Source organism: Saimiri boliviensis, chromosome 16, assembly GCF_048565385.1.
Source record: "Saimiri boliviensis isolate mSaiBol1 chromosome 16, mSaiBol1.pri, whole genome shotgun sequence".
Taxonomy (NCBI): domain Eukaryota; kingdom Metazoa; phylum Chordata; class Mammalia; order Primates; family Cebidae; genus Saimiri; species Saimiri boliviensis.
The window spans coordinates 76,470,630-76,493,626 of record NC_133464.1 but is presented as its reverse complement, the minus strand read 5'-3'; the positions used below and the strand labels follow the sequence as shown (position 1 = coordinate 76,493,626).

The following is a 22,997-nucleotide window of genomic DNA, read 5'->3' as shown; positions in this document are numbered from 1 at the left end:
TGTTGGGCCTGTGGGTCAATAAGTGAGGTTTGGGAACCACCTAGATTTCAGGAGATGAATGGAAATGCCTGGATTTCCAGGCAGAGGTGTAGATTTCCAGGGGCAGAGCCATCATGGAGGTTCCCTTCTGCTAGTGCAATGCAGAAGGGAAATGTGGGGTCAGAGCCCTCCCACAGAGTCCCCACTGGGGCACTGCTAGTGGAGCTGTGAGAAGAGGGCCACCGCCCACCAGCCCCAGAATGGTAGATCCACAGACAGCTAGTACTGTGCACCCAGAAAAGCTGCAGACACTCAATGCCAGCTTGTGAAAGCAGCCAGGAATGGCGCTGTACCTTGCAAAGCCACGGGGATTAAGCTGCCCAAGACCATGGGAGCGCACCTCTTGCATCAGTGTGACCTGGGTATGAGACATGGAGTCAAAGGAGATTATTTTAGAGCTTTAAGATTTGGCTACCCCGCTGGATTTGGGACTTGCACTGGGTCTGTAGCCCCTTTGTTTTGGCCAATTTCTTCCATTTGGAACAGGTGTGTTTACCCAATGCCTGTACCCCCATTGTATCTAGGAAGTACCCAACTTGCTTTGATTTTACAGGCTTTTAAGTGGAAGGGACCTGCCTTGTTTCAGATGAGACTTTGGACTTGGACTTTTGAGTTAATGCTGGAATGAGTTAAGACTTTGGGGGACTGTTAGGAAGGCATGATTGTGTTTTGAAATGTGAGGACATGAGATTTTAGAGGGACCAAGGGCAGAATGATACAGTTTGACTGTGGTCCCCACCCAAATCTCATCTTGAATTACAGTTCCCATAATCCCCACGTGTCATGGGAAGGACCCGATGGGCAGTAATTGAATCATGGGAGCAGTTACCCTCATACTGTTCTCATGATAGTGAATTCTCATAAAATCTGATTTTTTTTTTTTTTTTTTTTTGAGACGGAGTTTCGCTCTTGTTACCCAGGCTGGAGTACAATGGCGCGATCTTGGCTCACCGCAACCTCCGCCTCCTGGGCTCAGGCAATTCTCCTGTCTCAGCCTCCTAAGTAGCTGGGATTACAGGCACGCGCCACCATGCCCAGCTAGTTTTTTGTATTTTTAGTAGAGACGGGGTTTCACCATGTTGACCAGGATGGTCTTGATCTCTTGACCTCGTGATCCACCCGCCTCAGCCTCCCAAAGTGCTGGGATTACAGGCTTGAGCCACCGCACCCGGCCGATATTTTATTTTTTTAAGATGGAGTTACTCTGTCGCCCAGGTTGGAGTGCAGTGGCATGGTCTCAGCTCACTGCAACCTTCATCTGCCTGGTTCATCTCCTGCCTCAGCCACCTGAGTAGCTGGGATTACAGGTGCCCGCCACCAAGCCTGGCTTTTTTTTTTTTTTCTTTTTTGTATTTTTAGTAGAGACAGGGTTTCACCATGTTGGCTAGGCTGGTCTTGAACTTCTGATGTCAGATGATTCACCTGCCTTGGCCTCCCAAAGTGCTAGGATTACAGGCGTGAGCCACTATACCTGACCAATCTGACGGTTTTATAAGGGGCTTTTCTCCCTTTTGCTTAGCACTTCTCCTTGCTGCTGCCATGTGAAGAAGGACATATGTGCTTCCCCTTCCACCACGATTTTAAGTTTCCCGAGGCCTTCCCAGCCATGCCGAACTGTGAGTCAATTAAACCTCTTTATAAATTCCCCAGCCCCCATGCTGAACTGTGAGTCAATTAAACCTCTTTCCTTTATAAATTACCCAGTCTCGGGTATGTCTTTATTAGTAACATGAGAACAGACTCTAAAGGAGACTGAGGGAGATGATTCTTATCCCAGCACTTACTATGAATGCTACTGGCATTCTCCTTGAGGACTTTAAACTGGGACAAAGAAAACAGATTCCATGGCTCAGCAGCCTGAGAGCAGGGAGGGAGCCAAGCTATAGATGATGTAGGTGGTCTCCCCTGAGGCAGGTATGGCCAGACCCTGTGCAGGGCTGCCACTCACCCGCCAGGGCCAGTGCTGTCCTTGGAGAGTCAGGCCTCAATCACTGCTAGCCTCACTAGTGTCCCCAAGCCGCAGTGGCTAGGGGCACTCAGGGAACAGTTCCCAGTCTGCCTTACTTCTCTTACCTTTACCTCTCATACCTCCAAAGTAGAGTATGTTCAAGAGATCCAGAGCCAGACTCCCAGAAAGCCCTCGTTCTTGTCAGTGTGATTCCACTAACTCTATTGAGCAGAAATTCCTTTCAGAATCTTGCATGTGAACAGCCCCCTTTTGTAGACGTTCACAGCTGTGCAGGTTTCACCTCTGTCTGTGTTCTGTCGGTTCAGTCATGAGCAGAATTGCGAAAGGAATCAGGCACACCTACCTCAGTTCTAATTTTTTTTGGCTGTCTTTTCCCAAAATGTCATAGATCAGTTACAGATAACAGAAGAGTAACTGTACAGGAAAACTGTCACTTTGGGCTGTCTGTGCTGCTTAAATGGGAAAGCAGCTGCATCTTTGATCCCAATTTTTAGATTTCTTCTTAGTGTAACTTTGAGGTAAAGGAGCCGGCACATCAAACATTTTCACCTGCAACAAATAGGAATCATTTTCTTATGCACCAGATTGAGAACTTTGGAATGACTACCTCTGTTCCTTTTTTTTTCCCCCTTCTGTTCTCCACATCCCATTCATTCTTTTTTTTTTTTTTTTGAGATGGAATTTCACTCTTGTTGCCCAGGCTGGAGTGCAATGGTGCAATCTCAGCTTACTGCAACCTCCGCCTCCCAGGTTCAAGTGATTCTCTTGCTTCAGCCTCGTGAGTAGCTGGGATTAAAGGTGCCCAACACCATGCCCAGCTAATGTTTTATATTTTTAGAGACAGGGTTTCACCATGTTGGCTAGGCTGGTCTCAAACTCCTGACCTCAGGTGATCCACCTGCCTCAGCCTCCCAAAGTGCTGGGATTATAGGTATGAGCCACCGTGCCTGGCCTTATTCTTTTACATTTCTTTTTATGTGAATAGTCTGCTTTTTGGTTTTGTTCTTGACTCAAGAGCCATGGTGACATCTAAACTTCCACATCTTAGGAGGCATCTCACATTGCCTTTCATGAACAAATCCATTCATCAAATATTGAGTAAAGACCTGTGATGTGCCCGACCTTCTTTTAGGAGCTGGACAGAATAAAGTTCCTGATCTCATGGAACTTACATCATATCCCATGAAGCTTACTAGGGTCTAGTAAGAGATATACATAATAAATATACCTCAGATGGTACCAATGCCAGGAAGAAAAGAAAGCCAAAGTACAAGGCAACAAATGGTGGCAAGAAAGTCCCTTTCAGACCCTCTTCTTCAGCATATCCTTCAAACATGTGGGGAAAGAGTGCTGGACGATCCTAGCTATACAATCATACTTCAGCAGGACTCCCTAATAATTGTGAAAAGGATGTAGGTATGTTTGTCCGTGAACATCCCTAATAATATAAGACCACTCTGTGTATTATGAAATCTCCTGGGTCTCTCAAATGTGTCACTCTCAGATCCTAAAATCCTCATCTATAAAAAATGACTACCTCCCAGGCTTATTGTGAAGATTCAATAAGCTGGTGTCTAAAAAGGGCTGGGCAGACAGTCAGCAGTCAGTAGCCATGTGCTGGCTTTTCTTTCTCCATCTCTCCCTTCCCCTTTCCCAGACTCTTACCTTGATAAAAACACACAGCCTTCTCCCCAAGCCATACCCATGATCTGACAGACAGCCTTGTGAAGGAACAATTTGAAAGTAGACTCATTTTATTTATTATAAAATTTCCTTAATCCCAGAGAGCCTCCATATCTTCAGATAACGAGGCGTGACTAAAAAATAATTTCTTATTGGGTTCATCTAGAGTCTGAATGGCCTTAGGCAGGTACCGCTATAAAGAGGAAGGTTCATGAAAATGCCAAGAAAGAAACTAAGGCATCGACTCATGTGAGCAGATGAGGAAGAGACTTTAGACATGCTTGGGAGTTGGAAGTTGACCACCACATCTCTCTCCAACACATCATAACCAGGATAAATATGGAAACTTATTTAAAAATCTAAATCTCATTTCCTCCCATTGCCCTCAACAGTATAAATTCCCTGGTGAGTAATATTTTTTATCTTAGGAGAAACATTAATATTGACAACAAAAAATGTAGCTTCCTTACTCTGACAGTTGAAATCCAGGTTAACTTAGCCCCATTATAAGGCCCTTAATTGTTTTTTCATTATACAACAGATCAAAACCAAACTCATTACCCTTTCACCAGATCACCCCACCTCCAGCCTCTTCCTTTGGTGTAGAAGAAAAAGCTCTGTGTTAGAAATAGGAAAACATAACCTTTGACCCTAATCAAGATGTTCAGCTTCTCAGCGTCTTGGGCTCGAACTAGATAAACTCCAAGGGAGTTCCTATACATCTCCTGAGCTTTTCCTATGAAAGTATTCTTCCCCTAGTCTTCCTTCCTTCATCCATTGCTACTTCCTCTCAGGTCATAATCCACACCTGCAATAGTTGGATTGCCCCAGTGCAGCAGGGTCTTCCTCCATGGTTCCAGCTGCTCCAGGAATGTGGTCGTGGTGAATCTCCTGTATAGTTGGGCCACCTTTCCTCATACAGCCTTTCCAATGAGCAAGGACACGCACATACCACACTGTACATTTGCATTCTTTGTTAAATAGATACAGCTTTTAAGTCTTCATTCATCCCAGGATCCAGAGAGAGGGTAAGGACAAGGAGTCTTCGTAATAAGGAGAGATTTAGGACCCACATTAGAAAAATTGTGAAAAATACAAAAATCTGGTGGTCATTTTCCAAGTAGAGCTAGATGACTAAGGATTTGATATATCACCTGCCTGACCCTCCATTTTCATATTCAGAGTTGAAATGCTGCAAACTCTCTCTCTTGATCTTGCTTTTATTAATGAAAGCCCTGGCCTCATAAAGAAACCCACCACAGTCCAGGCCTGCTGGCTAGGAGCACTGTGGAGCAGAGTATTCTTTGGGGTCCAGCTGCTCACTTAGCCAACCTACATGGCCTCCTGTTCTGTTTCTCACATTCCACTGCTTATCTGGTTGTAAAGTATGCTTTTCTCCTCATCTCTGCCACACCATTGCATCACATTAGAAAAGCATCCTTTCACTTCCATGCAAGGCTCTATAATGAAAAGGTACTTCTCGTGATGGAAAATTCCATGTTATCCAGAGATATGAATAAGGAGAAAAGACAGCTATCAGCAAGCATCCTTTGAGCTAACTGAATCCATGGTACAAACCGTTTGTGATGGTGCCAAAAGGAACCAGAACTTTGCAAAAGATGCAACATGTACTGGAGCGTAGTCCCCCCGACTTTGCTTTGATTGAAATGTAAAGATTCAAAAAAATTCTGGGGAGCTGAAATAAGGTTGACAACTTTTTATTTTTCTAATAAGACCATTACGAAGAAAGGCTACCCTCTATTATGGCCAGTTCATTTAAAAAGGATGTTTTAGTGGTATGCCCACACAATGTAATATTTTATTGAGATATAAAAATAGTGAAGTTCTGACACTCACTACAACATGGATGAACCTTGAAAACATTAAGCTACATGAAATTAGCCAGACACAAAAGGAAAGATATCATATGACCCACTTACATGAGGCATGTAAAAGAGGCAAATGCATAGAGACAGAAAGCAGCTGAGAGGTTACCTGGGGTCAGCAACTGGGGATAGGGAGTTATTGCTTAACGGGCACAGAGTGTGTTTGGAGTGATAAGAAATTTTTGAAATAGATAGTGGTGATGATTGTACAACACTGTGAATGTAGTTCCACATAATACAATCCCAGTGGATTGTATACTATAAATGGTTTAAATGGTCAAAACCAGAAGGCATTGAACACACAGTGGAAAGCACAGAGGTTCACCCACAGATGCTGTCATTTTCATCTTTAAAAACTTATCAAGTGATAATATATTTGTTCTAGAAAAACTAGAAAATAAATCAAGGGGAAAGTTCATAATCCCACCACCTAAAGTCAACAACTATCAATAGATAGATATCTTTTCACATATTTTTCTTCAAATATATGTAGATCCCCTTCTTTGAACACAAAATGAAATGTGTATCTTTTTTTAATTTAATAGGAGCAGTGTGAATATATATGCATGTCAAATATACATCTGTGTTCCTGTTAATGACTGCATGATTTATAAGCTATTCCTCTGTTTTTGTAGCTATAAGCTGGCTCACATTTCTCTTTTTTCTTTATTTTTGACACAGGGTCTGTCACCCAGGTTGGAATGCAGTGGTGCAATATCAGTTCACTGCAGCCTCCGCCTCCCAGGCTCAAGCCATACTCCTGCCTTGGCCTCCTGAGTAGCTGGGATTACAGGTATGTGCCACCATGCCCAGCTGATTTTTGTATTTTTAGTAGAGATGGAGTTTCACCATGTTGGCCAAGCTGGTCTTGAACTCCTGACCTCAAGTGATCCATCTGCCCACCTCAGCCTCCCAAAGTGCTGGGATTATAGGTGTGAGCCACCACTCCTGGCCTCCAATTATTTCTTAGGATGAATTCCTGGAAGTACAGCTTATAGGTCAATGATAAGAACCTATTTTTAAGATGCTTTTTAAATGAAATACAGGTGATAAAATAGATTTAGGGTACATGCTAATTTTTTAGTACTTTGATGTGCTGAAAAAATTTTTCACCAGTTAAAACTTCAGTGTTTTAAAAATAAATTCAAATAATTTAAAGAGATGTTTTTCTACATTTCAGCCACTTCAAACTATGAAATCATATAAGTAAAAATCACAGAAATCTAACATTGATTTGGGAGACAAAACTTACCCTAATTTCAAAATTTTTTTTATTAGTTCTTTAATCAAATGAGAAAAAAGGTTAAGCAGAAAAAGATGAACCCACATTTGCAAAAAGTGATTTCCTCCAAATTTTAAAGAAAAAAATTTTATTATTCTGATTTAAGAAATACATATTCATTATAGAAAATTTGGAAAATACATAGAATAGAGAAAATGTGAATTTCCCAGAATCCAACAATACATAGATAACCTTAAAGTCTGTACTATTTTCTATACATGTGTGTTTTTAAACAATATGCCCTCTTCCTCTTCCCCACCCCACCCCACAAAAAAAGTGGGGAAGGCAGCTCCTGGTGGATCACACCTGAGTCTGCTTCACCACCACTCCATCCTCACCTCAGGCCTCCCTTCCGCTGAAGCTATGACCTGTTTCCTTGCTTACTTCCCAGACTTTTCTACACACACACAAGCCACCCTATGGCATGCCAAGGCTGCTCTGCTCCTATAACTGCCAATGCCCAGCAAAACAAGGGGTCTCAAAGTCAACTGCCAAGCTGCCTTCTTCCCTCCAGAGCCAGTCTCCAGGGAACGCTGAAGATTTATCCCAGCTGACCAACAATGGAAACAGTAACTAATACCCTTTAAAATGTATATAGCACTGTGAAGTTTAAAAAGTCCTCCCACTCACATTTAATCTTCACAAAACCCTCCGAGGCAAACAGAGCAGATATCCCCATTTAACAGAAAAGGAAACCGAGGCACAGAAGGGTTGAGTGAAAAGCAAAGCTAGTGAGTGGCAGAGCTTTGAAACCATAAAGTGACTCCAAGGTCAGAGCTCTTTAACATTGCCATTATTAGCAAACTATTTTTAATCTGACAACTGGAAATTAAGAGTCAGAAGGATCTTTAATATACCCTCTAATCTCCTAACCTCTTAGTAGTCACATATAAAACACAGAAGGCCCAGAAAAACTACATGATTGCCCAGAGTCGCCAGCTAGTAAGTGACAGAGTAGGTCTGAAGGAACAATCTTCAGACTCCCAGGCCAGTGCTCACTCCCGTCGTCCCTAGAGAGACAGAGATGATCTGTAATAGCTGGTCTCTCATCCGGTGTCTTCTGCTTAGCCAACGCCAATCAGGAATTAAAATCCTAAAAGTGTAGAATGTTAGAGCCAGAAAGGACCCTAAGAACCACTCAGGCAGTGCCCTGGCTTCACAGATGAGGAATGTGAGTCCAAACCCCTCATGTTCCATTCTGTGTATATTGCACCCATCACGTTACTTCGCTTCCCAACACAGTCAGAAATTAAATCCGGCCAAAGATGTTTACTTCCTTCTTTGACACTCAGTCTCTTTGACACTCGGTGTGAGACAGGCCACAGATCAGCAAAGCGAAAGTGAAATTACACAGGATTTGGCATTCAGAAGATACTTGGTTGGTAACAGATTTGCCCACCATGACAGTACCACAAAAGAACCAACTTATGCTGGGTTCCAAGGAGGCTCCCCGACTCTGCCTCTGCCCCTCCCCAGTGAGCCAGAGTCTATTGAACTGTGTCCCTGGTTTAGGAAAGGGCGCCCAGGGTCCTCCAGAAGTCACATGGCCCTACAGTCTGTGAAACTGTAGCAATACTCTGGCCAAAGGCTTCTACTCCACAAATCAACGAGGAGCACCTCCCCAGGCTGTCCCCCCTCCTAAGGTCACTACCTCGGTACCATGGAAATCCGCACGTGACTGTTCATCCATCACCTTGATTCTTCGGCAGTTTCTTGGTCCCACGGCTAGCCTCATCTCTTCAGTGAGACGGGAAGCTCTTTGAGGGAAAGGGACCACTTCCTCTATTGAACAGCTACTACGTGCCAGACAATGTGCTTGGCAGGGTAAGACATGGCCCCTACCTTCAAAAAACTTACAGAAGGATAAGCAACACCATGTGCAAAACCAAGCGCAGTCACGGAGGTGTCAACAGGAAGCCAAGGAGCCCAGAAGAGGCGCATCTACTGGTGGGGTGGGGTCGTTGCCCGGTCTTAAAAGGCAAAAGAAGGCGGGAGGGCAAGCTAAGCAGGAAGGCCAGCGTCAAGGAGAGAAGCAGCTTGGTTTACAGGAGATAAACAGTTCGACGTTGCTGGAACATCAAGCGCAAGGCAGGGAGCGGTGGGAGTTCAGGCTAGAGCGGTGGGGCCTAGCAAGGTGGCCGCAGGCACAAGCCCGCGTAATTCCCGGCGGCTGGGTACAGGGAGAGCCGCTTACGCAATTCGCAAGTGAGCGAATTTGGGCGCCCATGGCGAGGCTCTATCAATGACGGTCGGTGGTGGCGCCTTCGGCCCCCTCCCCCGTGCACCTGTGCGCCTTCGCAGCTGCCAAAGCAAACGCAGGCTGCCCGACTCCACCAGATTTCCAAAGCGGGCCACCAGCCCCAGGCCACGGCCACGGCTACAGCCATGGCTGCCCTGGGCCCCCCGACCCCGGACCCCTCGTTTATCCACTCTGGTTACAGCGCCTGTTGACGCACTGTGGCGGCCGCCTGCGCGCCAGAGGGGCCCAGCGGTTTTCCCGGCAGTAACCACGGGGTTTTCCCGAAGAAGAGTCCCTGAGGGCCTCCCCGACCCGGGGCTGGGGAGGCTGGGGGCGGCGAAGTCTGCCTCGGCCCAGGCGGAGCACGGCGGCGGGGAAGGGGCCGGGGCCGCCGGGGCTTGCGCGAGGCGCAGTGCCGGAATCCGTCCTCCTGGGACAGCGCGGCGGGAAACAAACAGGATGAGCGCCCTCCTCTCCGCGCCCGCGCCCCCAGGGGTGGCAGCGGCCCCAGAGGGCGAGGGAGGCAGCTTGGGCTCCCGAGCTGCCAGGCTCAGGCCGGGCCGGGGCTGGGGCAGGCGCCCGCGGCGGGGGCGCAAGCGGCGCCCGGGAACGGCTTGGGGCAAGGGTGCGCTCGGCCGGGGCGCTGGTGGCCCCTGGCCCGCGCGCCGGCGCCCAGGCCGCTGTTATTACCTGGCCAGTGTTGTTTTCCCGGAGCCCGGGAGGCCTCGCAGGAGGTAGAGGTGTTTCCTAAAGCTGTGGCGGCGCGGAGGTGTCCCCCGCGGGGGCGGCCGGGGCGGCGGCTGCCGCTGCCGCTGCTGCTGCTGGAGGCTCAGCCTCCCAAAAGATTCAAGGAAACTGTCCTCCATGGGCAGGAGGGCTGGCTGCGAGAGCCCCGGGTTCCCTTTCCTGAAGTCACGGTCTTGGCCAAAGCTGTTGTTTTTGTGACTCTCCGGCCATGTGATGGATAGAGGGGCGGGCGCTGGGAGCCCAGCCCCTCCTTCCCACCCGCCGGAACCGCGCTGCGTGGGAGGGGGCGTCCCTACCTGGAAAGCTGGGGACGCTGGGAGACTGACAGCCCGGAAAACAAGGGTGACGCACCCACCCCCACCTCGACCCCCGCTCCGCCTCCTGGTGCCCTTCGCCCTGATAGGGGGGAGGGGGAACGGGGGAGGGCGTTCCCCCCCCCCCCCCAGTGGGTCTCTGGGACACTTTTCCAGCCTGGAAGCCTGGCCTCCTGCCACAGCCCTCCCCAACCCCAGCCTTGACCTGCCTAGACCCTGAAAGTGAAATCATTTTCGTTGATGATTAATGAGCATGCCTGGGGTTGTAAATGGTAACAGTAAAGGCCATTGTCTCCCCCGATTTGTGAGCACCTACATCTGGCCGGCGTCCCAAGGGCTACCACCACTCTCCCAGGGCCTTTTCGTATTTCATCTTCCTTTAGTAGCCTGCCAAAAATATTATTAGAAAGCTTTGTTGCCTATACATAACTTTAAATCTCTTCCTCCTCAGAAAAAACACCCAAAAAACTCAGGCTGATTTATGAACAGTAGCATAAGGACTACCGCCCAGGCACCTGCCCTGTTGCCGCCTGAGAAGTGGGGGCTTCTTAGAGAACTCTTTCAGATCCCCGGGAAAAGCAGCAGAGACTACTGAAACCATTTATAGAGAAGTATCCAGACTGAAGTTCTCAGTTTCAGGAACTAGGGAGCACCCATTGGTTGATCACCATAGTGACTCTCCAGTAGTTAACCATCAAGGGCGTGATAGACTGATCCTATTTTCTGAACCAAAATTCACCATGCCTGCCTGAAAGAAATAGTATTCAAAACTGACACCACCCTGGGAAATCCCGAATATATGGTGGCTTTGGCTATAATAATTATTATAAAGTAATAAATTCTATTTCTGGCAGCTAAGATACTAAAATTATGAAAAACTATGGAAAAAAAAAAAGTGTGATTTCCTTCTAAACCAAAATCCAGAGATTTCAGTTAGCTTTTAAGAAGGGACTATCCTAGTAGGGAAGGGATCTGTGGTGAGAACTTCCCCTTCCCCCTGGGATTTCCCTCTAAGGGTGGGGTAGGACTGAGTGGGAGATAAGCTGCTCTCCCTTGAAAATCCCCTCCCAGCATGGAGGAAGAATACTTGCTTCATTCTTCTCAGCACTGCTAAGAAAGAAGGGCATTTCAAAGACCTCTAAATATTAGGAGAGAATCAATAAGGAACAGAAAATACACATGAATCATAAAAATAGTGCCACAATCTCTGTATCCTAGCATACTTACAGGAGTGTTTTGCCCAGCCTCACAGGCTACCTTTTTCATTTTAAACTGTACTGGCTAATATGGGGGCCACTGGTCACATGTGCCTAGTGAGCACTTGAACTGTGGCTACTGCAAACGTTGCGCCCTGTGCAGTGGCTCACATCTGCAATCACAGCACATTGGAAGGCCAACGCAGGAGGATCACTTGAGGCCAGAAGTTTGAGACCAGCCTGGGCAACATAGTGAGACCCTGTCTCTACCAAAAATTTAAAAATTAGCCAAGTATGGTTGTGTGTGCCTGTAATCTTAGCTCCTTGGGGGGCTGAAATGGGAGGATCACCCGAACCAGGGAGTTTGAGGCTGCAGTGAGCTATGACGGCACCACTGTACTTGAGTGTGGGCAAAAGAGCAAGACCCTGTCTCCTAAAAAACATAAAGTAAATTTTAAAAATACACATTGAATTTGAAGATTCAATATGAAAAAAATATTTCATTAAAAATTTTTTACATTGGTTCTATATTGAAATGATATGCTGGGTATATTGGGTTAATATGTTATTAGAATTAATTTCATTTATTTTTATCTGTTATTGTGGCTACTAGACAGTTAAAGTTACATACGTGGTTGGCATTATATTCCTACCAGACAGGGCTGCATAAGCATCCATCCACTTCCATTTCCCTCTGTTAAGAGGTCCCAGGGAGCAACCACTGACCTGCAGCTTTGTGGGTAGAGGGTCTGGCACAGGGCTTGTGGCAAGTGGAGCTATCTAACAGACGCCAGGAAACATGAGTGTGCTCCTTGGAGAGAGGGCTGAGCTCAGAGCTTTGGAAATCCTTGCCCCTATGAGGAGATAGAGAAGAGAGCAGACAGCTGAGGATGAGGTCCTGAGGACACCAGCATTTAAGCACTGTGCCCTCAAGTGGACCTAGCAAAGGAGAGAACAACTGAATGTCCAACAAGTAAACCAACACTGAAAGAGGTGGAGGGAAGCCCAGGGAAGGAGAGTTTCAAAGAGGAGAACATGGTCAGCAGTACCTGGAAACGATCCTAGACACTTTCCTTTCACTTTTCTTTAGTTGACATTTAACTGGTCAACAAGCTCTGTTTTCCCCAATGTATTCCTCAAAATCATGGTTTAAAGTAAACTGTTGGGGTATCTGTTTCCTCTCACTAGAGGCAGTGCGAGTTATCCTTGTCAGCCCAGGATCTAACACAGGGCCTGACATTCAGAAGGTGCTTGATAATTGCATATGAACCTAAACTATTTTCTTAAAAGATAACCTTGAGTTTAGGATTTACTAAAAATTAAGGCTGAATGATAGTGATAATGTGAAAGAGTAACATACAGCCAGCATGACCTCATTTTGCTGCACTAGAAACCATTACCATGATGGACATAAAATAATCTTACAAACACCATTTTTGGCAAATGAAGAAACATTCGAATGTTCCTGTAACTATCACTGTTTAACAAGATGTGGAGAAGTAAGAAGATGTGAAGGAAGAACTAATGTAAACTGGGAATGTAACCCACAAACCTAGAGCTCCAAATAACCCTGGACTTGGAATGCTTAGCAATCAATCAGTGGCTGAGCGTGGTAGTTCAGCTCTGTAATCCCAGAAGCTTGGGAGGCTGTGGCAGGAGGATCACTTGAGGCCAGGAGTTTGTGACCAGCCTGGACAACACAGCAAGACTCCTATATTAGGATTCTCTAGAGGGACAGAACTAATAGAAGAGAGATATATATAAAGGGGGGTTCAGTAGGTAGTATTAACTCACATGATCGCAAGGTCCCACTATAGGCCAGCTGCAAGCTGAGGAGCAAGGAGAGCCAGTCTGAGTCCGAAAACTGAAGAACTTGGAGTCTGATGTTCAAGGGCAGGAAACATTCAGCGCAGGAAAAAGATGTAGGCTGGGAGGCTAGGCCGGTCTAGCCTTTTCACATTTTTCTGCCTGCTTTATATACTGGCCATGTTGGTAGCTTGATTAGATGGTGCCCCCTGCCAGATTAAGGGTGGGTCTGCCTTTCCCAGCCACTGACTCGAATGTTAATATCCTTTGGTATCACCCTCACAGATACACTCAGGATAATCCTTTGCATCCTTCAATCTTGAATCAAGTTAACACTCAATATTAACCATCACAATCCCATCTCTATTTTAAAAAGTTAAAAATTAGGCATTGTGGCACACACCTGTGATCCCAGACTGGAGAGGCTGAGATTGAAGGATCACTTGAGCTCAGCAGTTCCAGGCTGCAGTGAGTTACAATTGCACTACTGCACTCCAGCCTGGGCAACAGAGCAAGGCTTTGTATATTTAAAATAAAAAATAAAAAAATCCATCAGCTCCAGGTTCTCCTGCCCAGGGATGCCAAAATAGCAGAAAGTCTGAAACCAAGATGAAGCATCCAACGCAGTATAACCAAAGACCTTTAAACATAATAGAACCATGATAAATATTATAGTAGGAGCTTTCCCAAGTCTCCCTAGTCCTATGTCCAGAAAAACTTTTTTCTGATTTTTAAAAATATACTCAAAAATGTAAATGAGTTTTATATACATACTTATTCATCTTGCTACATATCTATAAGCGATACGTGAATTTAGAGGACAGGAAAGAAATCTCTCTCTGCCTGCTTAGCCATTCCTATGATGGGCTTCTAATCTGTTTAAGACCTTCTGCCAGATTTCGAAGGAAATGCCGGATCCAGTCAGTCCAAGGAGGACTTTGTCTCCGCCTCCCCTAACACTGCCTCCTTCCTGGCTCTTTCCTCGTCCTTCCCCTTGAAGCCTGATTGAGGCTTTGGGAAGCAGAAAGAGGCTAGGGGAAAGGGGACCAGGGAAGAAAAGCAATGGGAAAGATGTCAGCTTAGCCAAATTGGTAGGGGAAAATGTCCAGGGCTCTGGTGGCCTTGGATAAGTCTGGATATTTCCAACACAGAACTATTCCCTGGATGAAGCTGACTTTGGTCACCCTGCCCCTCCACTGCTTCCTGGGTTCCATCCCTCTTTTTGGTGTCAGACTCCTCCCCCAAGGGAGGATGGGGTATCCTATTTCCACAGTACCTAATATTTGCCACTGTGCACAGGGACACTCAGTATGAGCTTCAGGAAGGGAATCTGGGAGGGAGGAGAGGAGCCCAAACCCATTTCTCTACTTCCATTCTGGAAATTAGGGCAAAGTCATGAGGGCAGGGGCTGGAGAGAGCTGGGGGCTTTCTGGAACACAGGTAGAAGCCTGGGTGGCTGTTCAGGTGGCATGCATCAGCACAGCACAGAAGTGCTCCAGAACTGGTCCTGCCCACACCACCCATTGTCAAATGTTTTGAATATTACTCTTGGGTGTCACCATAATGGTGCAGATTCTATTATACTCACTAGAAAGCCACAAATGCTTTGCCGTGGAAGGCCCCCAAGAAAGCAAGAAGTTGCCTGATGCCAAGATCCTTCCCTAGCTGTCTGTGCTTCACACCCTAAACTACTGAGATCTACCCCGAAAGCCTCCTATCTGGGGCCAGAGGCAAGTCTAATTTGATAAAGCCTCCAGGGGACTGAAGAGCTCAACAAACACTAAAGACCATTTTGTCTGTCTGGAAGAGACCAAGTTTAGTGGAGAAAGATAAACAGAAAGCTGTACAAAATGAACATGAGGAAAACACTGAGCTATCTTAAATATATCACTAAATTCCCAATAAAGATAACACATCAAACACAAGTATTCAATTTCTACTTCCTCTTTGAAACCTTACTAGAATATAAAGGGGATTGGTTTTGGTTTATTTGTTAATCTTTTTTTTTTTTTTTGAGACGGAGTTTCGCTCTTGTTACCCAGGCTGGAGTGCGATGGCGCGATCTCGGCTCACCGCAACCTCCGCCTCCTGGGTTCAGGCAATTCTCCTGCCTCAGCCTCCTGAGTAGCTGGGATTACAGGCACGAGCCACCATGCCCAGCTAATTTTTTGTATTTTTAGTAGAGACGGGGTTTCACCATGTCGACCAGGATGGTCTCGAACTCTCGACCTCGTGATCCACCCGCCTCGGCCTCCCAAAGTGCTGGGATTACAGGCTTGAGCCACCGCGCCTGGCCTATTTGTTAATTTTTTTAGCAGGAGTGGTTGTTTTGTTACTATTTTTGTTTTAAGCATAAAGAAGAAAGAGAGAAGATCACAATAACAAAATTTTGGAAACTGCAAAGCAAAAGGCCAAGTATTAATTGATTCGGGAAAAATAAAAAAAAAAATTCCTCTCATTTATAGACAGCCAAGAAACAAATTACCCAGCACAAACCCTAAATCTCAGAAACTGGAAGGTTTGGAGGTAGGGCTCTTCACTAGAAGAGCAGTTCAAAGTCTGTTTAACAAGCAAATGTCCATACCCTCAGCGGCTGCATGCCCCTCCCCAGGCCTTGAGGTTTGTTTCTTTGAGAAGATTCGACAGAAGATCTGGGTAATCTTCTGTAGGGTAAGATGAGACCCAGGGCTCCCTTTCTGCAAATGGGAATTAAGTTAATGTCTACATGTTAAATGGTGAGTAGATAGTCACTCCTTAATTTACATTTCGTAAATATGAATTTTCATATTTTAAGTTTATTAAGTATAACTAAACTGAAACAGAACAAAAAATAATAATAGTAACTTCTAGTATAGTACAAGGTTCACAATCCCTAACCAAAATTCTAGAGGTCATATGTTTCAGAACTCAGAAAGTGTTTGTTGGTTAAAGGTAATAGTACTAGGCCCGGCGCGGTGGCTCAATCCCAGCACTGTAATCCCAGCACTTTGGGAGGCCAAGGCGGGTGGATCATGAGGTCGAGAGATCGAGACCATCCTGGTCAACGTGGTGAAACCCCGTCTCTACTAAAAATACAAAAAATTAGCTGGGCATGGTGGTGCGTGCCTGTAATCCCAGCTACTCAGGAGGCTGAGGCAGGAGAATTGCCTGAGCCCAGGAGGCGGAGGTTGCGGTGAGCTGAGATCGCGCCATTGCACTCCAGCCTGGGTAACAAGAGCGACACTCTGTCTCAAAAAAAAAAAAAAAAAAAAAAGGTAATAGTACTATCCATTATCCTATATTCCCAGTGGGGTGTGGCATAGCCCTCAGAAATTAAATACATTAACATATCTGCAGTGAAATATATGGATATGCTTTATACATTCCAGGTGAGATAAACAGGGAGTAAAATTAATTGTCTGCCTTTTTGGGTCGGGTTTTTTTTCTTGGCTCACTGCAATCTCTGCCTCCTGTGCTCAAGCGATCCTCCCCACCTAAGGCTCCTGAGAACCTGGGAATACAGGTGTGTGCCACCACACCTGGCTAATTTTTGTATATTTTGTAGAGATGGGTTTCATCATGTTGCCCAGGCTGGTCTCGAATTCCTGGGCTCCAGTGATCCTCCTGCCTCAGCCTCCCAAAGTGCTGGGATTATAGGTGTAAGCCACCATGCCCAGTTCATATTTGGGTCAGGTTTGGCTCCCAACTTACTTTCAATGTCAAACTTACTTAAAAAAAAAAAAAAAACAGTGGTTGCCAGAGGCTGAGGGGAAGGGGGAATGGGTCGTAGTTTAATGGGTATAGAATTGCAGTTTTGCAAGATGAAAAGAGTTCTGGAGATGGATGCTAGTGATGGCAGCATGAATGTATTTATAACACACTTAAAAGTGGGTGAGATGGTAAATTTTATATTTGTGTATTTTACCACAATGAAAATATTTGGAAAAATAACTTTTGGTTTTCTGAGCTTTTTAGATTTCAGAGTTCTAGAAATGGGATCACAGACCAATACTCGGATATACTACAGGCTAACCTTTTAATCCTAATGCGATTTTAAAAATAAGGTACTCAAGTTTTTCTGTGCCTCATTTTCTTCTATCAAACAAATAGGCAAACATCTTCAAATTAGACAATAAAATGTTCAAACTGTTACCTCCTCTCTTGAGTTTTTTTTTATTATTCAGATAACTTATCAAGAATGGTTGGACAGATTATCCAAACTGATTTTGGTATCCAATGGGTATGTCTCTGGAAAGAATTTCTTGGGTTGTCACAGGGCACTCTGACTTTTTTCCGTTATCAGGATCTTCAGCAGCACCACGAAGATGGCAGAACTCAACTACAAACAAACACAAGTCCAGACAAGACCAGAAAGCACGTGACAAGAACAGAGTTTGTTTTCAGGTTCCCAGCCTTTACTTCTTAAGCTATGCAACCCCCCGGCATCCAAGACTTTTCAAACGTCCCTGCAGTCCACGCTGCTTAGTCCTGATGGCTCATTCAAGAACCTGTTACGTGATATTTCCCAACTCTCTGTCCTTCAGCTGAAACTTGTTCTAGATTCCATTCCCTGAGGATCCAACTATGTACATTACAAAAAATTAAAAACAAATGCACTAATTCATGCAAATGTGTTAACAAGTTTGCTGGGCCAATATGCTCCTCTCCTAAAGAACGCAATTTCTATTCTGCCAGGGAGCATTCTAAAGACAATGCTTTGGCTGGGCATGGTGGCTCATGCCTGTAATCCCAGCACCTTGGGAGGCTGAGGCAGATGAATCACCTGAGGTCAGGAATTCAAGACCAGTCTGGCCAACGTGGCAAAAGCTCTTCTCTAAAATACTAAAAATATAAAAATTAGCCGTTTGTAATGGTAGGTGCCTATAATCCCAGCTACTCAAGAGGCTGAGGTAGGAGAATCGCTTAAACCCAGGAGGTGGAGGTTGCAGTGAGCTACTACACTCCAGCCTGGGCAACAGACTGAGACTCGATCTCAAAAAAAAAAAAAAAAAAAGGCTGGGTGTGGTGGCTCACCCCTGAAATCCCAGCACTTTGGGAAGCCAAGGCAGGCAGATCATGAGGTCAGAAGTTTGAGGCAAGCCTGGCCAACATGGTAAAACCTGTCTCTACTAAAAATACAAAAAAAAATTTAGCCGACCATGGTGGCAGATGCCTGTAATACCAGTTACTTGGGAGGCTGAGGCAGGAGAATTGCTTGAATCCAGGAAGGTGGAGGTTGCAGTGAGCCGGGATCACACCACTGCACTCCTGCCTGGGCAACAAGAGCAAGACTCTGTCTCAAAAAAAAAAAAAAAAAAAGGCGGCCAAGCACGGCTCAAGCCTGTAATCCCAGCACTTTGGGAGGCTGAGGTGGGTGGATCACGAGGTCAAGAGATCGCGACCATCCTGGTCAACATGGTGAAACCCCGTCTCTACTAAAAATACAAAAAATTAGTTGGGCATGGCAGCACGTGCCTGTAATCCCAGCTACTCAGGAGGCTGAGGCAGGAGAATTGCCCGAACCCAGGAGGTGGAGGTTGCGGTGAGCCGAGATCGCACCATTGCACTCCAGCCTGGGTAACAAGAGCGAAACTCCGTCTCAAAAAAAAAAAAAAAAAAAAGGTAATGCTTTAACCCAAGGCAGTATTTAGGGGAAGGTAATTAACTCTTATTAAGAGTCTATTATTAGCCGGGCACGGTGGCTCAAGCCTGTAATCCCAGCACTTTGGGAGGCCGAGGCGGGTGGATCACGAGGTCAAGAGATCGAGATCGAAACCATCCTGGTCAACATGGTGAAACCCCGTCTCTACTAAAAATACAAAAAAATTAGCTGGGCATGGTGACACGTGCCTGTAATCCCAGCTACTCAGGAGGCTGAGGCAGGAGAATTGCCTGAACCCAGGAGGCGGAGGTTGTGGTGAGCCGAGATCGCGCCATTGCACTCCAGCCTGGGTAAGAAGAGCGAAACTCCGTCTCAAAAAAAAAAAAAAAAAAAAGAGTCTATTATTTTTCAGGCACTAGGCTCCATACTTTGCACAGTTTTTTTCATTTAATAACTTTGCAAAGTTATTTCATTTAATTTTCATTTAAAAGATAAATCTGTCTTTTACAAATGAAGAAACTGAGACTCTGAGAAGGGTCCTCTGTTTAGGGTCACACAGAGGGGCCATTAGAAAAATGTGGGATAAATATGGTACTCACATATCAGGGGGAGCTTTAGGATGAGGACCCATCCTCTTCCTAGCGCCCCACCCCACCACCATACTGGAGTGCCACAACATCAAACACCTGACAACCAGCAGGGAGAATTTTTTTAAATGGGCACTGAGCTTGTAGCTCCCAGAGCCACCCAGATTCTCCTGCTATTTCACTCCTTCTAAATTTCTGTTTACCCCTTGAGACAGACTGGTCAGTACTTTAATGCCAAACACAAAACAGGATGCCCTTTCTCAATAAAATTGTTAAAAAAAAAAAAAAAAAAATCTGCACATTGCTACAGCACTCATAAAATTCCGTAAAAAGAAAAAAAATCATAATTAAGGGCAGAATGCTCTGTGAGGAGAAGACTAGACAGTTTAGGATACATATGGGAGATCGACATGAAAATCAGAATTATGGTCCCCAAAGCGTCCTTGAAACAAAGCTACCAATTGTAGCAGACAGAAAAGACTCCCAAAATTGGCCACAGCAAAATATATCCATGCTTGTTGCATGCTGCTTGTATTGGTGTCTCCTCACGCTGGGGCCATCTAGGGGAACCTCACTCACTATAATATAACTTCAGTCAGGAGTAGGCTAGAGGCTCATTCAGCCAAGTCCTTGCCCAACATGCTATGGCATTAACTCCAATCCCTACAACATAAATTCCATGAGAGGAGGGGTGTTTTTACTGCTATATCTTCAGTGTCTAACATGAGGCAACTCAATAAATATTTGCTGAATAATTTCTTTTGAGACAGAGTCTCCCTCTGTCACCCAGGCTGGAGTGCAGTGGGGTGATCTCGGCTCATCACAACCTCTGCCTCGCGGGTTCAAGCAATTATCTTGCCTCAGCCTCCCAAGTAGCTCGGATTACAGGCACCTGCCACCATGTCCGGCTAAGTTTTTTTATTTTCTTTTTCTTTTTTTTTTTTTTTTGAGACGGAGTTTCGCTCGTTACCCAGGCTGGAGTGCAATGGCACGATCTCGGCTCACCGCAACCTCCGCCTCCTGGGTTCAGGCAATTCTCCTGCCTCAGCCTCCTGAGTAGCTGGGATTACAGGCACGTACCACCATGCCCAGCTAATTTTTTGTATTTTTAGTAGAGACGGGGTTTCACCAAGTTGACCAGGATGGTCTTGATCTCTTGACTTCGTGATCCACCCGCCTCGGCCTCCCAAAGTGCTGGGATTACAGGCTTGAGCCACCGTGCCCAGCGCTAAATTTTGTATTTTCAGTTGAGATGGAGTTTCACCATGCTGGCCAGGCTGGTCTTGAACTCCTGAGCTTGGGTGATTCTCCTGCCTTGGCCTCCCAAGTCCTGGGATTACAGGTGTGAGCCACCACATCCAGCCACATTTGCTCAATAATTGTATGAATGTCTTCACTTCCTTCCTCTGGAATTCCTCATAGGCTCTTATCCCCTCCTGTACCATATTTATCCCACATTTTTCTAAGGGCCCCGAAAACCTCCAAACTCTTCTCCCAAATCTTCCGTTCTTCCTCTTCTTTCAGGGGAAGCAGGATGAAAACAAACAAACAGTATTTTTACAGGATATGCATGTATTTCTAGTTGAGAAATGGAAACCAGAATACTCTTAGAAGTAAGTTAAAATGAAAAAACATATGGTAAATGCACAGTGCATTCAATTCTTATCAAATATAGACATATATGCACTGAAATCATAGCAGCTGTGTTTATTTCATAATGTAGTCATTTTTTTAAAAGTGCAATGTGTTTATTTTAATGTTAGCTTGATAAGTTTAAAATATAACATGAGTTTGTCTGTATGTTTTACCTCTTTTCCTAGAGAATCTAATTTAAATAGAACCTACACCTCTCATTGCCAGCCCTCATCACATACCAACCCAAGGGGGAAAATGTCTCATAAATTGTGTGTAGATAGAATGCTGTAAAATATGTTCTAACCAACAAAGTGAGAAAATTAATTTGGGAGCAACAATCTAAGATTTGTTATATTTCACAAAAAGATCTACACTTAAAGGGAATAAAAACATCACATGTACAACAGCACACAAGGTTGCTATGGTAACAAACTTCATTTTTCATATTTTACTCTTCAGTTGTGGTATAATACGTATGAGCTATTACAACTAAATAATGTCAACATTCACTTCTTTATGATCATACAGAGGTCTCTAGAATAAGTCGTACTTACAGTTCAAGGAATTTTCATTTTTCCACCAATCTTCTTCTGTCTTTTCTAGAAATTATAATTAAAATACATAGAATATTAATATTTGGCATTGGAATTAAGTTTGCACTGTCATTTTACTCATGTAGGGACACTCCTAAAGTGACAAAAGAAATATAATGGTGGCTTACACCTGTAATCTCAGCACTTTGGTAGACCAAGGTGGGCAGATAACCTGAGGTCAGGAGTTCGAGACCAGCCTGGCCAATATGGTGAGACTTGTATCTACTAAAAATACAAAAATTAGCTAGGCGTGGTGGGGCATGGCTGTAGTCCCACTACATGGGGAGGCTGAGGCAAGAGAATCGCTTGAACTTCGGAGCTAGAAGTTGCAGTAAGCTTAGATCTCGCCACTATATTCTAGCCTGGGCGAGAGAGTGAGACTCTGTCTCAAAAAAAAAGAGATAAAGAAATATAATAAACATATTATAAATAAATACGTTAATTAATGCATTTATTTATTGAGACGGAGTCTTGTCCTGTCGCCCAGGCTGGAGCGCAGTGGCATGATCTTGGCACACTGCATCTTCCGCCTTGCAGGTTCTAGTGATTCCCCTAACTCAGCCTCCCAAGTAGCTGGGATTACAGGCAAGCACCACCACACATGGCTCATTTTTTGTGTGTTTTTAGTAGAGATGGGGTTTCACCATGTTGACCAGGCTGGTCTCAAACTCCTGACCTCAGGTGATCCACCCATCTTAACCTCCCAAAATGCTGGGATTACAAGTCATGAGCCACCGCGCCTGGCCACAAATGTCAATGTGAACATTTAAAACACTGCTCTCTGTGTGTGTATGTGTGTTTTAAGTGGCAATAAGGTCTCCATGGGAAATAAGGAGAAACAAGAAGTTGAGAAAAACTATATTTGATTTTACTAAACGAACAGACAAAATGAGTCTACTTTTCCCATAGCAGTGTTTATGAGAACAGTTAAGAAGTACCTACTGTCCTGAACTATTAGTTCTGTAATGGTTCACTATATTTTGATTTTACTATTCATTTCAAAATGCACCCCTAGCATTGCCTCTGGGCACATTTAAATAATAACCAACTAATGTGAACAGAACCCCAGCCACCCGCACGAGTTTAGGTGAAGTACTGGCTCTTCCAGATTTTCTATCATCCTTCTACCCTTCTAAGCCGGCCCTCCTTCAGCTACCTGGAAAATGAACAGCCCTCAGAATAGTCATGTCTGTCACTGTGGACCGAAGATCACAATAGGAAGGTGCCTCCAAGTCAAGTAACACAAATCTAATTTGTAGCTGTTACTCTATCATAAGGGATAAGGCTGAGGGCTGGACAGGAAAAAAGGTGTAATGAAGAAAAAAGGACTCTCCTAAAGTGGGCACCTCAGTCATCCCCAGTGAGTCCCTATGCTTGGATTTTCCTCCATGAAGTTAGGGAATTAAATGCAACTTTCTCTTGGGACTAATTGAACGAAAA

General features: G+C 45.0%; 2 protein-coding genes and 1 non-coding gene across 13 annotated transcripts in view; all 3 read right to left on the bottom strand.

Moving 5' to 3' along the window:
* N4BP2L1 (NEDD4 binding protein 2 like 1) overlaps window positions 1-9,967 on the bottom strand; it is a 42,245-nt gene extending 32,278 nt beyond the window's left edge. For 7 of the 8 annotated variants that reach the window (XM_074387874.1, XM_074387872.1, XM_074387868.1 and 4 more), the window contains exon 1: window positions 9,789-9,967. In XM_074387874.1, the coding sequence (XP_074243975.1) occupies window positions 9,789-9,964 (176 nt within the window). In that variant the 5' untranslated portion in view covers window positions 9,965-9,967. Of the gene's footprint in view, window positions 1-7,742; window positions 7,870-9,788 lie in introns of those variants that run through there. The other variant, XM_074387875.1, reaches the window with a different exon arrangement.
* The window catches only part of N4BP2L2 (NEDD4 binding protein 2 like 2), a 152,221-nt gene that overhangs the window by 14,758 nt on the left and 114,466 nt on the right, over window positions 1-22,997 (bottom strand). For 3 of the 4 annotated variants that reach the window (XM_074387864.1, XM_074387865.1, XM_074387863.1), the window contains exons 9-10: window positions 12,082-21,563; window positions 2,352-2,557 (exon numbers count right to left, since the gene is read on the bottom strand). In XM_074387864.1, coding sequence (XP_074243965.1) covers window positions 21,522-21,563 — 42 coding nt within the window. In that variant the 3' untranslated portion in view covers window positions 2,352-2,557; window positions 12,082-21,521. Of the gene's footprint in view, window positions 1-2,351; window positions 2,558-12,081; window positions 21,564-22,997 lie in introns of those variants that run through there. The other variant, XM_039473432.2, reaches the window with a different exon arrangement.
* On the bottom strand, window positions 2,371-2,497 carry LOC120365828 (small nucleolar RNA SNORA16B/SNORA16A family). The gene has a single exon (XR_005580672.1). It is a non-coding gene; the product is annotated as a small nucleolar RNA SNORA16B/SNORA16A family (small nucleolar RNA).